This window comes from Cyanistes caeruleus, unplaced genomic scaffold, assembly GCF_971803275.1.
Source record: "Cyanistes caeruleus unplaced genomic scaffold, bCyaCae1.hap1.1 HAP1_SCAFFOLD_94, whole genome shotgun sequence".
NCBI lineage: Eukaryota > Metazoa > Chordata > Aves > Passeriformes > Paridae > Cyanistes > Cyanistes caeruleus.
This window is the reverse complement of record NW_028255897.1, coordinates 906,658-922,253: the sequence shown is the minus strand read 5'-3', so window position 1 is coordinate 922,253 and position 15,596 is coordinate 906,658. Positions and strand designations below refer to the sequence as shown.

The following is a 15,596-nucleotide window of genomic DNA, read 5'->3' as shown; positions in this document are numbered from 1 at the left end:
CTGGGTAATGAAAGGGTTAAAATCTTGCCCAGGCTTTTGTAAGTGGTTCTGTGATCTCTGCTGGAGCAGCGGCTAGAGCTGTCTGCAATAGAAGATTTTTCATGGCTGCTCTGGAAAGTGTAGTCGCCGCCTCAGCTCGCCGCAGGTTCAGAGCCCCTTTCTTTCTTCACTCGGCAGTCCCTGGTGAATTCAGTCACAGCAAAACCTGCAGCTGAGCCAGGAACCGGCCTGGCCCGGCCAGAGCCCAGGGCAAGCCCCCCGCAGGCCCCATCTCCTGACCGGGAGACATGGCAGCTCAGCCCAGCCCCTGCCCAGCCGCATGGGCGGGCAGGGAACGGGAGGCCTGGAGCTCTGTTACCTTTCACAGCCAGGAAACAAAGAGAGACAAGAGTACTCTGGCTTTACATCTTAAGGTAGCGTTCACAAGTTGATCCCACTTTTCAATGGTCAAAACTGCTGTCAATTCCCAGTAATGACCAATAATTGGTCAGGAGAAAAGACTCCCATCAGTCCCTAGCAACTTCAACTTCCTTAGCTCTCAAAACAACCTTAAAGGTAAAGTCACCCCATAACACCCCCTCAGCTCCAGCCGCTCCCTCCACTCCTGTCCCTGGGCACCAGAGGGAAGAGGTTCCCGCAGCCCCCAGCCAGGGACCCGCTCCCAAGGCTGCTGCCATGGCAACCAGGCCTGGCACCAGCTGGGATGCTCGGTTTCCATGGGCTGGGCTTCAGGAATGGCATTCCCCAATTTCCTGCTGAAACCTTGCTGCCACTCGCTTCCCTCCCAACTCCTATGGAAAGCACAAAAGGCAAAGATCCTGGGCTGGGATAAGAAGAATTTATTGAGAACAGCAATGACATAAAAAACAAACAGGAACAGAAACAATTTTGGTAACAGAAGAGATAAACCAAACTATTTACAGGGAAAACGACAACACTACTGGACGGCCTCTTCCCTGCCACATATTTCCTCCGGCCTGGAAAGGACACTCTTCTCCTCTGGTGAGAGAGAGGGAATCCTTTTCCTGCCCCTGGTAATGACCTAAAGGGGATTGAATATAATGACAGGGACATGGTCAGACTCTCAAGTTCTTTAATCTCACATCATGTCCTTGCCATAGGCAGGAAAAGGTACAGGTGTCTTCCCAGCATGGATCACAGGGAACATGGATCACCAGGTCTCCTCCTAACCTTGGTCCTCCAAGGGGGGATGAGGCTGGAGCTGTGGAGAAAGCTTTTCCTGCACTTGGGGCACTCGCTGGGCTTCCCTTACTGGTGCCTCCGTTGGTGTCTGGTCAAGTTAGATTTGTCTGAGAAGCTCTTCCCACACTGGGTACACTCGTAGGGCCTCTCCCCAGTGTGGATACGTTTATGGGTATTGAGGTGGGAGCTGCAGCTGAAGCTCTTCCCACACTGGGGACACTTGTAGAGCCTCTCCCCAGTGTGGATGCGTCGGTGCCTGATGAGGTTGGAGTTTCGATTGAAGCCCTCCCCACAGTCGGGGCAACGGAAAGGCCTCTCATCCGTGTGAATCCGCTGGTGCAGGAGGAGATCTGAGCTCCTCTGAAACCTCTTCCCACACTCAGAACACTCATAGGGCCTCTCCCCCATGTGGATGCGCTGGTGGATGATGAGCTGGGAGCTGCAGCTGAAGCCCTTCCCACATTCCCCACACTCGTAGGCCCATTCCCCAGTGTGGATCATCTGGTGGCGGATCAGTTGGTTGCTTCGGCTGAAGCTCTTCCCACACTCCAAGCACTTGTAGCGCTTCTCCCCATCCTGAAGCTGCTCATAAACCTACAGCTCAGAGCCCTGGCTGGATCTCTGGCCGCCTTCCTGGCACAGGGTGGGTCTTTCCTCCTCAGAGCACCCTGGGATGGCTCTGGAGCCCCTCCTCCTGTGGGATCTCTGGGGATTTTCCTCCCCATTGGATTCCTGTGCCGTGGAGCTGCTCAGAACAGCCTGTTCCATGAGCTTCTGTTGAGGGGATTTGTCCTCCCTGGTCTCCATCCTCAGCTCCTTGTCTGGGGGAGGAAGGACAAGGAGAGGATGGGATTTGCCTCCGTGCCAGAGGGAAGGGGAAGGAGATCCCCCCAGTGCGTCCCCGGCAGGACGGCGTCGGCAGCGGGGTTGTCCTGCAGCCGGGGGCCAGGCTGGGCTGGGAGATGGAGCAGGAGAGAGGGGGAAAGGGGCACTGACTTCCTCCTCACCTGCCTGGGTGTCCCATGGCATCTTCCTCTTGTCACAGCCTGCTTCTCCATCTGGCCAAGGTTTGGGAATGAGAAATCCTGGTTTCGGAGAAAACAAGGAATGAGCACATGGAGTTTGATGGTCCTTCTTACCAAGTCCATATTTAGAAGTCATTGGGGCATCAGAGGTGTCTTGGTTTGAAAGGAAAGGTGTTTGGTAAGGAAGGCAGAAACCTGCACTGACATGCATAAAAATGTAAACATCCCATCCCCTCCAAATTCTTATAATCTTGAAATCAAAGTGCTCTCAGGTAATGATCTGGGAATAGGAATAATAGATATTTACTAAAGAAAGGAAAATGAAAATGTAGCAGTACAAAAAAAAAAAAAAAACCAAACAACAAAAAAACAACCCACCAACAGAGTTAGAATACAACCTTACACCCCGTTGGTCAGGGTGCTGGTAGCAGTCTGATTAAATGGTGGCTGCAGTCCTCCTGGAGTGACTGATGTGGTTCTGTTGAAGCAGTGATTCCATAGAAGATTGTAGCTTACCTCTGAAGTTCCGGTGCTGTAGATGGGTCTGGTCTCTCCTCTGGGATCCAGTGGAGAAAGACTGCCTGTGGTGCTCTGATTCCAAGATTATATCCATGCAGGAATGTTTGGCTCCTCCCCCTGGGTGGAGCATCTCACAATGGGATGATGTCATTTTATCTGTCATGCAGAGAGACTCAATGGCCCATTAACAGAAGATATCCCCCTGGAGGAAGGATGGGTGGTGGAAGAGATAAAGAACATTGCCCCACCTGGTTTTAACAGCTGGCCCATTAACAGAAGATATCCCCCAGTTATGAGGGATGGGTCATGGAGGAGATAATGAAAACTGCTCCACTAGTTTTTAACAGATGGTGATAGAATACATACTTTTGGTTGAATCTTGAATGGCAACCCAAGACATGGGGTCCATAAAAATTGTACACCACTAAAATTTGGCCCTGAAAATGCCTCCCAGGAGTTCTAGTTCCATTTGTGTTCTCTCCCTTTTGGTATTCAGGGTTTCACCCCTGTCCCAGCTGCTGGGGGTCACACTTGTACTGTGGGTCCCCTGTCTTCTCGGTCCCTGACCTCTTCTGGCTGCTGGGAGTGCCCCAGGAATTTGAAAACTTTCTCCCATTTCCATCTCCCCACTTAGGGATGCTGGAAGTTTTTGGGGTCCCAGGGTCCCTGCTCCCCTTATTCCCTAGTTGGGGGTGCATTGGGTCCAAGGAGACCCCCCTGCCCCTCTCTATGCAATTGAGGGTCCCACAAATCATGGCGCTCCTCCTCTCTGGGCTCCCCACTTTGGGGTCCTGGGGGTCACAGGGCTCTGCTCCTCCAGGCTGCCTCTGCCAGCAGCTGCCACTGGGAACCCCAAATGTCCCCCCAAAGGGCATTTTTTTCTCAGCCTTGGTGTTCTTCATTCTCTAATCATCACCCCCAAAAACCCAACCCAGGAACCCCACAGGATATCTGGGCCGAGCTCCCCCTCCCTGGCAACCTGTGGGATAGGGGGGTGTTTATCCCACGGATGGGGGGGCTGTGAATTCAGGAAGTGAATCCCAGCTTGACTGGAATATACTGGACCTGAGATCATACTGGGATAACAAGCACCTAACTGGGATTACTAGGGGTGTCTGGGAATGGCTATGGACATGCTGAGGGCAGCTGGGATATACTGGGAGTGTCTGTGATCATACTGGGGATGACTGGGAACACACTGGGAACAATGGGAACCATGCTGGGGACATCTGGGAACAACTGGGAGTGACAGGGTCTACACTGGGGGCAACTCCAGCTGGGCATAACTGGGACCATGCAGGGAGCAGCTGGGATCATCTGGGAAGTGACTGGGACTATACTGGGGCCAACTGGCATCAACTGGAATCATGCTGGGAGGAACAGGGAGCAGCTGGAACCATCCTGAGGGTAACTGGCATCCTACTGGGATCACAGTGGGAGAAGTTGGGCCATGCTGGGCAAGACTGGGACCATACTGGCAGCAACTAGTACTGCACTCAGGGTGACTGGGAGTGTCTGGGAGCAACTGGGATCAGGCTGGAAGCACCTGAGGAGTGACTAGGAGCAACTTGGATAGACTGGGAGAGACTGAAACCACAGTGCAGGTAAATGGGAACAACTGGAACCACACTGGATAATCCTGGGAACAGCTGTGCCCATGCTGGGATTATACTGGGATCCAAGTGGAACTAACTGGTATCATAATGTGAGTGACTGAAAAGGTGCTGGCTGTGACTGGAATCATGCTGGAGGTGACTGGGAGCAACTGGGCCCATCCTGGGAGTGACAGGGAGTCACTCTGGCCATGACTGGAATCATGCTGGGAGGGCCTGGGTGTGAATGGAACCATACTGGGGGTGGCTGGGTGTAACAGCTCATACTGGGGGTGACTGAGATTGTAGTGGGAGTGACTGGGATCATCCTGGAAGTGTTTTTCTGTCGATCTTACGTGTTTCTGGTCTCCTTTTCTTCTCCTTCCTATCCTACGTACCTGGAACATTTTTGGATATCTTAATGTTACCCAAAATCTTAAGGGTTAACACTTTTTAGGATAAATGAGCTAAGTTTGCAAAGTTAATGCTATGGTAAGAGTTTTATGTTCAGTTGGATGTTGTATTAAACCCTTTGCCAAAATTCCTTGATTGTCTGTATTTTGCCTGTTAAATTTTGTGTCATTTTGACCTCTTAGCTCAGTTGGTCAGAGCATGGTGCCAGTATTACTGAGGTTGTGGGTTCAGTCCTTGTGGGGCCATTCACTTAAGAGCTGGACTTGATGGTCCTTGTGGGTCCCTTCCTACCAAGAATATTCTTTGCATCTGTCCATGCTGAGAAGATCTGGTTGTTGTTTCTCCTGTGCACCAAACTCAAGCAGAGGAACCTTTGGTTACCACCAGCATTGAAGTGTTCTGGGGTGTTACAGCCCCGCAGGCTAACAGTGACCTCTTGTTTCCATAAGGCCCCAGAGTGTCCCACTGGTCCCTTGGTTCCATGGGCCCAAGAGTGCCACAATGATCCCCTTGGTTCCACAACTTCCCACAATGTCACACTGGCCCCTTGGTTCCATAAGGATCTGGAGTGTCACACAGGTTTATGGCATTTGTCCTTGCTGCCCCTTACATCCCACTGCCCCACAAAGAGCCCCGAGCCACCCGTGAGGGACAGGCCCTGCTGGGCCAGGCCTGGGCTCAGGGCTTGGCCTTTCTGCTTCCTCCAACCCAGCCAGGGCTGGCTCAGCATTGCAGTTCCCTGCTCAGAGCCTTTGGCTCCCGGCAATCCTGGCCTCCAGGATCTGCTCTCACCAGTCCCTGGGGAGCCTTTGGCAGTCCCTGCCCACAGTGGGGCTGATTGATGCTCCAAGGGACTTGGAGTTTTGCTTCTGACTCCTTGAGCAGATTCTTCAGCCTGAAGGAGGGACAAAGGAAGATCAGAGAAAGGAGAAGGAATCACGAGGTCAAGCACTCCCTGAATTCACAGCCCCCCCACTTATGGGACCATCACCCCCATGCCACAGGTGACCGGGGAGGGGGAGCTCAGCCGAGATATCCTGAGGGGTTGTGTTTTTTGGGGGGGATGTTTGAAGAATGAAGAACTCCAAAGCTGAGTGGGAAATTCCCCTTGAGGGGCTACTGGGGTGTCCCAGCATCCCTAAGTGGGGAGATGGAAACAGGGGGAACTTTTCAGATTCCTGGCACTCCCAGCACACTGGGCAGGGGAGGGACCCAGTAGACAGGGGACTCCCAGTACAAGTGTGACCCCCAGCAGCTGAGACAGGGGGGAAACGCTGAACATCAATAGGGAGAGAACAGAGATGGAGAACTCCTGGAAGGCATTTTCAGTGCTGAATTTTGGTGGTCTAAAATTTTTATGGACCACATGTCTTCGGTTGCAATGCAAGATGTAACCAAAAGTATGTATTCTATCACCATTTGTTAAAACGTGGTAGAGCAGTTTTCTTTATTTCTTTCATCACCCATTCCCTCATAACTGGGGGATATCTCCTGTTAATGGGCCAGCTGTTAAAACCAGGTGGGGCAGTGTTCTTTATCTCTTCCACCACCCATCCTTCCTCCAGGGGGATATCTTCTGTTAATGGGCCATTGAGTCTCACTGCAGGACTGATAAAATGACATCATCCCATTGTGAGATGCTGCACCCAGGGGGAGGAGCCAAGCATTCCTGACTGGATAAAATCTGGGAATCAGAACACCACAGGCAGTCTTTGTCCACTGGATTCCCTGTGGAGAGACCAGACCCATCTACAGCACCAGAACTTCAGAGGTAAGTTACAATCTTCAACAGGATCATTGCTTCAACAGAACCACATCTGTGTCTCCAGGAGTACTGCAGCCACCGTTTAATCAGACTGCTACCAGCACCCTGACCAACGGGGTGTAAGGTTCTGACTCTGTCGGTGGGTTGCTTTTTGTTGTGTTTTTTTTTTTTTTTTGTACTGCTGCATTTTCATTTTCCTTTCTTTAGTAAAGAATTTATATTCCTTTTCCCATATTGTTACCTGACTGCACTTTGGTTTCAAGATTATAATAATTCGGAGGGGATGGGATGCTTATATTTTTTATCCATTTCAGTGGTGATTTCTGCCTTCCTTAGCAAACTCCTTTCAAACTAAGTCACGTCAGAGGCCCGGGTGACTTCTAGAGATGGGCTTGGTAAGAGGGACCATCAAACTCAATGTGCTCATTCCTTGTTTTCTGCCAAACCAGGAGTTTCCAATCCCAAACTTTGGCTGGATGGAGAAGCAGGCTGTGAGGAAGAGGAAGATGCTCCAGGACACCCAGGCAGGTGAGGAGGAAGTCAGTGCCCCTTTCCCCCTCTCTCCTGCTCCATCTCCCAGCCCAGCCTGGCCCCCGCCTGCAGGACAACCCCGCTGCCGACGCCGTCCTGCCGGGGACGCACTGGGGGGATCTCCTTCCCCTTCCCTCTGGCACGGAGGCAAATCCCATCCTCTCCTTGTCCTTCCTCCCCCAGACAAGGAGCTGAGGATGGAGACCAGGGAGGACAAATCCTCACAGCAGAACCTGGTGGAAGAGGCCATTGTGAGCAGCTCCACAGTGGAGGAATCCAACGGGGAGGAAAATCCCTGGAGATCCTGCAGGAGGAGGGGCTCCAAACCCATCCCAGGGTGCTCTAAGGAGGAAAGACCCACCCTGTGCCGGGAAGGCGGCCGGAGATCCAGCCAGGGCTCTGAGCTGGTGGTCCATGAGCAGCTTCAGGATGGGGAGAAGCGCTACAAGTGCTTGGAGTGTGGGAAGAGCTTCAGCCAGAGCAACAGCCTGATCCGCCACCAGATGATCCACACTGGGGAATGGGCCTATGAGTGTGGGGAATGTGGGAAGGGCTTCAGCAGGAGCTCCCACCTCATCATCCACCAGCGCATCCACAGTGGGGAGAGGCCCTATGAGTGTCCCGAGTGTGGGAAGAGGTTTCAGACCAGCTCCAATCTCCTCCTGCACCAGCGAATTCACACGGATGAGAGGCCCTTCCGCTGCCCCGACTGTGGGGAGGGCTTCAAGCAAAACTCCCACCTCATCACCCACCGGCGCATCCACACTGGGGAGAGACCCTACAAGTGTGGGGAATGTGGGAAGAGCTTCAGCCACAGATCCAACCTCAATACCCACAAACATATCCACACTGGGGAGAGGCCTTACAAGTGTCCCCAGTGTGGGAAGAGCTTCTCAGACAGGTCTAACTTTGGCAGACACCAACGGTGGCACCGGTAAGGGAAGCCCTGCAAGTGCCTCAAAATACAGGAAGAGCTTTGTGCACTGCTCCAGCTTCATCCGCCCATGGAGAATCCACATTGGGAAGAGACCTGGTGATCCATGTTCCCTGGGATCCATGCTGGGAAGACACCTGTACCTTTTCCTGCTCATGGCAATGTCATGATGTGGAATCAAAGAATGTGAGACTGTGATCATGGTCCATTATATTCAATCCCATCTCAGGTCATTGCCAGGGGCAGGAAAAGGACTCCCCCTCTCTCACCAGAGAAGGGTGTCCTTTCTTGGCAGGAGGAAATACGTGGCCAGGAAGAGTCAGTTGGTGGTATTTTAGTTTTCCCTGTGAATGGTTTGTCTTATCCTTTCTGTTACCAAAATTGTTTCTGTGTCTGTTTGTTTCTTATCTCGTTGCTGTTCTCAATAAATTCTTCTTATGCCAGCCTGGGATCTTTGCCTTTTGTGCTTTCCATGGGAGGTGGGAGGGAAGCGAGCAGCAGCGTGGTTTCAGCGGGAGCAGGAAATTGGGGAATGCCATTCCTGAAGCCCAGCCCGTGGAAACCGAGCATCCCAGCTGGTGCCAGGCCTGGTTGCCATGGCAGCAGCCTTGGGAGCGGGTCCCTGGCTGGGGGCTGCGGGAACCTCTTCCCTCTGGTGCCCAGGGACAGGAGTGGAGGGAGCGGCTGGAGCGGAGGCGGGCAGGTTTAGGCTGGATGTGAGGAAAAGGTTTTTCCCGTGAGGCTGCTGGGGCACTGAACAGGCTCCCCAGGGAAGGCTCCCAGCTCCAGGGCTGGCTGAGCTCCAGCAGCGTTTGGCCAGCGCTGCCAGGCCCAGGCTGGGATTGTTGGGGTGTCCTGTGCAGGGCCAGCAGTTGGACTGGAGGATCCCCATGGCTCCCTCCCAACTCAGCCAATTCTGTGGCTCTGGGATCCCATGAGCCTGGGGATGGGACTGCAAATGGTTGCCATGGCAACGGACTCTGGCTCCAGGCCTGAGCTGGTGTCCATGGCAACCACCCCTGGCATGGGGTCTCCATGGAGCTGCTAAGGGACTGATCTTAGCAACAGGGCCTGTGATGGTTGTCATGTAAATAGCATAGCAACAGGGGAGTGGTTATGGTTACCATGGAATCAGACCATAACAGTGGGGCAGATGTTGCCATGGGAACAGACCATAGCAACAGGGAGACAGCTCTGGCCAGGAGCAGCTCCTGAGCACAGCCCAGCAGGGCTGGGGCCCTGCCAGGGCAGCTCAGGGACACAGAGAGCAGGCCCAGACAGAGCTGCCAGGGGCTCAGCACTGGCAGGGGCTGTGGGATGTGCCAGAGGGGGCTGTGTCCCAGCAGCACCTCTGTGGCTGTGTCCTGGAGCCCCAGAGCAGCTGTGATGTCAGAAAGGGGCTGTGTGACAGCTCTGAGTGGGTTGTGTGAGGTCACAGATGGGGTTGTGACATCCCAGAATTTGTTGTGTGAGGTCACTGAGCAGCTACAGCATCATAGAGGGGACTGTGTGACATCATAGAGATGGCTGTGACATCATAGCATGGCTGTATGTCATCATAGACCTGGTTTTGAGGTCAAAGTATGTGCTGTGACATTACAGGGTATCTGTATGACATCACAGAGATGGTTGTATGACATCACTGATGGGGTTATGACATCACAGCGCTGGCTGTGACATCATAAAGGATGGTGTGAGACCATTGAGCAGACTGACATCATAGAGGGTGGCTCTGTGACATCACAGACCAGGATGTGACATCACAGAACAAACTGTGACATCACAGGTTGAATTTTTGACATCACAGTCTTCTGTGACATCACAGTATATGGATGCTAGCTTTGGAACAAGCTGCAGGGAGCTGCAGAAATTACAGGCCGCATGGCTCCTCGGGCTGCCTGAGAAAATAGCCTGGGAAAAATATGAGAAGGAATTAAAACAATTCTCAGGGACGCTAAACAGCCTTGCAGGTGTTGTTTTGCAGTCTTGTTTTCCCTTGCAGGAGAAGGTCAGGGGGGTAGAGTGCTCCTGACCAATGATGGTGATGTAGCACTTTGCTAACCAATACGAATTTCCTTTCTGTACCTTCCACGTACCAGTCTATAAGACAAGCCTGAAGCAATAAACCAGAGAATTCTCGTGTTGAAACTCCCTTGAGAGTTTATGTCGTTCTTTCTAGCCGTTCCCAATCGGAATGACAACAGTACAGCTGTATGACAACACATGACAACATCCCAGAGTTGGCTCACTTAACAGAGCACAAACTTAACAGGACTGCAGTTATACCTTAACCTTAAATGAAACCTCAAATGTCACAATTTAGCAAAACAACAGCATTTACTGTATTTAACCCATCTTACAACCTATGACTAAGCAAATTAGCAGAGGAATAATACTAAACAGTATTTAAATTAGCTCATAATTTATATTAAACATAACAATGGAGCAAAAGAAGAACACTAGGCAGCATTGAACTTTGCTTATACCATGTGACTGAACCTTCCTCACAGGCCTGCCTGACTCAGATCTCCAAGGCACTCCAACCCCTCCAAGAGCAGCATTTCTGCCACATTTGCCAGGGCACAGCACTTGTGTGTGCACACAGACACAAAGAGGCAGTGCAAGGCAGCTGTGAGAAATTCCCCTGCAGGGCAGGGAAATGCTCCCTGCCGATGCTTTGGTATCTCCCCAGCGGGCCAAGGGCTGAGCCTGGAGGAGTGGGGGGATCGGCCCAGGCTCCGTCCTTGTTCGGGGATGCCCCGAGTGCAGCAAACAGGAGAGTTCCCGGCTCACAGAGGCCCCACTCCGAGGGAGGTGGCTGGCCCAGGAGAGCTGCAAGGGGCTCCTTTTGGAGCGCTGTTTGTAGGGCCCCAAGAGAGGGGCTTCAGGCACAGCAATGTTTCATCCTGGCCACACCTGGCATCAACAGCTTTCTTTGCAAGGCTGAGAACAGGGATGTTGTGCCACGCAGGGAACAGGAACAGTTCCCAGGGCTGCTCCTGAAGCAAGCAGGAGCTGCTTGGGCAGCAGCAGTGCCTGGGAGCAGACAGTGTTTCTGATGAGCTGCAGAGGAGCTGAGCCCAGGGGCTGTTGGCCAAGGCCCAGGCCCAAGGAGCATTTCTCAGCTGGCAGGGCGGCCTGAGAAGGGGAGGGGGGAATGCACCAGCACAGGGCCCATGGAACCAAGGGACCATTGTGACACTGTGGGGCACCATGAAATAAACAAAGCATTGTGACACTGTGAGACCTCATGGAACCAGTGAGACCATTGTGGTCCCCACAGAACCAAGAGGACCATTGGGATACTGTGGGGCCTCGTGAAACCAAGAGGCCTTTGTGACACTGCAGGGCTGCATGGAACCAAAGGTCCAGGGTGACACTGTGGAGCCAGAGGAGACCTTTGTGACACTGCAAACCGCCAAGGTCCATTGTGACATTTCAGGCCTCATGGAACAGAGGAGTCACGTGACATTGAGGGGCCTGTGGGACCACACAGACCATTGTGACACTGCAAGGCCTCATGGAATCGCTGGGACCATTGTGACACTGCAGGGCCTGATGGATCCTGAGGCCATTGTGACACTGTGGTACTCCATGGAATCAAGAGTCCACTGTGACACTGCAGGTCTTCTTATAATCAGTGCTCCACTCTGACACTGCAGGATCCCATGGAATCACAGCACCATTATGACACTGAAGGGCCCCATGGAAGTAAGGGTCCATTGTGACTCTATGGAGCTTCATAAAATCAAGGGAACATAGAACAGGTCTGGCTGGTTTGGCCTCCCAGGGGCCTCCTGACTGGTACAACTGACCTTGACATGTTGAGGGTCTCTTCTCATCTGCTATTAAAACACTAAATTCACTAAGGTACTGATGAGTTCAGTGGGAGAAATGCAGCACTCAATATGAATGATCAGCAAGTCTCGTTTATTGGTAACTCTAACACCACTTATATAGCATCAATAATTAGGCTCATACATAGTGCAAAAAGCAAGCTCATTATTGGATACTTCATTTAAGGTCAACTCCACCTAATTCTACATTCCTGTGATCGCTCATCTATGCTGAATTCACATTCTTCTGATCACAGCGTCCTGCTCTCAGTTAACAGCTATCACCAAGGCCTTCCTGACTTTGCAACATCTCACACCAACTGTACTCTATTGTCTAATTCTTTCCCAGCTAACTGCTGCATGGGAATATGACCTTTGCTCTCTAGCCATTCCTCTATAATTCCCCTGTTTTCTTTTTGTACTAACAAAACTGTAGAAGTAGCCTTTTTTACCATGTTTTGCAAGCATTGCAGTATGCAAGGAATAAACAATAACACAATCACAATGATCAATATAACAACAATTGCCATTTGTGCCAAATTTTTTAACCATCCTGTGAGACCTAGGGATTGAAACCATTCCTCTAAAGGATTTGTTTCTATGGTTAATTTTTTCATATTGCTCTGTAGTTGTTGAAGACGAGCATAAATAGACATTGAATGATCAGAAAGATTCATGCAACACATCCCATCAAAATCCTCACAGCCATGGCCTTGTGCTAATAGCAAAAAATCAATAGCAGCTCTATTCTGCAATACAGCATGCCTAACACTGTTCATATCCGAAAGCAAATCAGACAAAACCTTTGATGTAATATTAAACTGTTTTCTTGTCCAGCATGCCAGTCGTCGTAACTGTGTTAAGGCTTGAGCACTAGATACTCCAGGTGTAAAAATAGATGACACAATCACTGTAGGACGTTCCCAAAGTTCAACCTTATCTTTGCATTCTGGTCCCAATTGAAACACACTTCTCTTTGTTCGTAACTTGGTTCTATTGGTTTCTAAGAGCTGCTGTATAGTGGGTGCAAACAATGTCAATTTCCCAAAATAACAAGGCCCACCATAAAGGTTTGCTGGCAATCCTTGCCATGCACGATCTCCACAGATTAGAAAAATACCAGGTGGTAATTGTAGAGGTGAACTGCTAGAATTTACCTTGTGAGACCAATTACCACAGTATGCATCGTTATTTTGCAAATATAGCAAATTTTGTGGAGAAACATTTGTACCATTTGGCCCATGAAACCTTTTTGCATAATTGTTCCTAGCCCAATTGACAAAAACCAAACAGTAGTTGCTAGGGGCTGAACCTAACAGTCTTAACTCTTGTGGTTCTGACCCAGTAACATTTAAACCTGTAGCAATGTACCAATTTTGAGCACCAATGGGATTTGCTGAGATTAAACCTGTGTCACAGATATTGATCATTAATTTACCTGATGGAATTTCACATAATGTTTTGTTAGCTTCCTTGGGTGTTTTCCAATTCTTTGTCCAGTTTTTAAACATTGTGGCATTGAATGAATCATCCAAAGGTGCGCCCACTAAACAAGTTCGAAAAGGATCCGAAGGGGTAGCCATTGAAAGGCAAAAAGTATCCTGTCCAGTTTGATTAGCCCACGTTACCCACATATTTTGTCTTTCATCCATGTCAATCAAAAATCCTTCATTTCCCTCTATTATAGTAAACCACAACAACAACCTGATCAGAGGTAGTCCTTTAAGGACTTCAAAAGGATTGCGGCAGTTCAGCCAGCATCTTGGCTGGATCCCATGTAAGATCTTGCTTCCCTTTTCTTTTACCCCTCTGCCTCGCCCGTCGATTCGGTTGCTTCGAACCACGGGGTGTTCCATCTTCTCGGCAGCAGGGATAACTTTCAGGGAAAGACCCCTTTTCTCGAGACTGCCGTTTTAAGAATTGCTCCCAATTTTTATTTTTTACCCCTGGAATATCACACCTCACCTGTGTCAGTGTCTTGCGACAACGTATTGTGATTATCTCAATAATATATGGTAAAGGGGTATTAGGATGATAACAATAATTTTCTGGATTTATGCCAAAAGCAAAAATCTCCCACCATCTATCAGATCCTTTTTCAAATTGTCCTGTTTGCACACCTTCCTGTAATGCAATCTCAGTTAAATTTCTTTCAAAGTTATAACACTCTGTACAAATCCCTCTTGGAGATCGACCCCACTTAGAATGTATCCACCACTTTTCTTTACACACTTTACAAATGTAATTTCAGCTGGATCTGTGCCCATAATTTGCCACAATCGCTTCCGACCTTGTTTTATCAAGTTTGCTAAAATTTCAATTTTTTGAATCAAGGTATGTCTCTGATGTAGTGGTGGCAACAACCATTCTAATACCCATATCTCCCCTGTTTTCTTTTGTTGCTGCGTTAAGGCACCGATAAGATATTGAGGGCCAAACCATACAGTAAGATTAATGTCTAAGTCTGGATCTCGCCTACGAATAACACCTGTTTGGATACAGTCCATTATTTTATTGAGAGCTTCTTGTTGTTCACTGGTGACCTGTATAGGTGCTGTAGGATCAGTTCCTTTTAACAAAGGTCGTAAGTATTGTAAAAGTTCATTAGGAATACCCACAACAGGTTTAAGCCATTGTAAATCTCCAAGCAATCGCTGAGCATCATGAACAGTATGAAGTGACATGTTAAGTGACAGTTTCTGAGGGGCAACATACTGTTCAGTTAAAGTCCACCCGAGATATTTCCATGGGGATGACTGCTGTATTTTCTCAGGTGCAACAACCAGTCCATTCTGAAATAGTTGTGTTTGAATGTCCTTAACTTGTTTATCTGTAAAAGGTTGTGACTGAGCAAAAAGAATATCATCCATATAGTGATAAATAATAGTTGTAGGCCATCGAGCACGTAGTGGCTGCAAAGCGTTATCAACATAAAGCTGGCACAAGGTAGGAGAATTACGCATACCTTGTGGTAAAACTGTCCATTCAAACCTCTTGTCTGGTTCTGCTCGATTTAATGAAGGCAAGGTAAAAGCAAATCTGCAAGTATCCTGTTCATGCAATGAGATAGTGAAAAAACAGTCTTTTAAATCAATTATTAACAAGGGCCAATCTTTTGGTAACATTGCAGGATTGGGCAAACCAGGTTGTAGCGCCCCCATTGGCTCCATTTGTTCATTTACTGCACGTAAGTCATGCAGCAATCGGTATTTCCCAGATTTCTTTTTTATAACAAAAATAGGAGTATTCCAAGGACTTGTTGACAACTTTAAATGTCCTTGTTGATATTGTTCCAGCACTAACTGATGAGCTTGTTGCAGACTTTCCCTTTTTAAAGGCCACTGTTCAACCCATACTGGTTCCTGGATTATCCATTTGAGTGGGATTGGGAAAGTCCAAACAATGGCCTCTATTCTAAAGGGTGCTCATTAGTCAAAACAACACCAAGTTGTGACAAAATATCTCGTCCAATTAGACATTGAACCTTGTCTGGTAATGGAACAATTGACAAAATAGAACTGATGACCTTCCCATCTAATTGAATCTAGATTTGTGGAGACCTTTTTGCTAAAGTTAAACCTCCCACCCCTGTAACAGTAACCATACTAGGCAACATAGGCCATTCCTGGGGCCAATATTGTGGAGCAACAATACTTGAGTCTGCCCCAGTATCCAATAGTCCTTCTAATTGGTGGGATTCTCCATTATAATTGAGAACAACAGTTCGCTTGGGTCGAGTGTTTAAATCCAGAGTAAGTAATGTAAGTCCTCCTGTAG

General features: G+C 49.5%; 1 protein-coding gene across 1 annotated transcript in view; it reads right to left on the bottom strand.

The window, feature by feature from the left end:
- LOC111946061 (uncharacterized) overlaps positions 1–2,351 on the bottom strand; it is a 101,816-nt gene extending 99,465 nt beyond the window's left edge. Inside the window, exons 1-2 of the mRNA XM_086873312.1 lie at positions 2,343–2,351; positions 1,274–1,785 (exon numbers count right to left, since the gene is read on the bottom strand). Coding sequence (XP_086729438.1) covers positions 1,274–1,785; positions 2,343–2,351 — 521 coding nt within the window. The remainder of the gene's footprint in view (positions 1–1,273; positions 1,786–2,342) is intronic.
- Between the last annotated feature and the right edge of the window lie 13,245 nt (positions 2,352–15,596).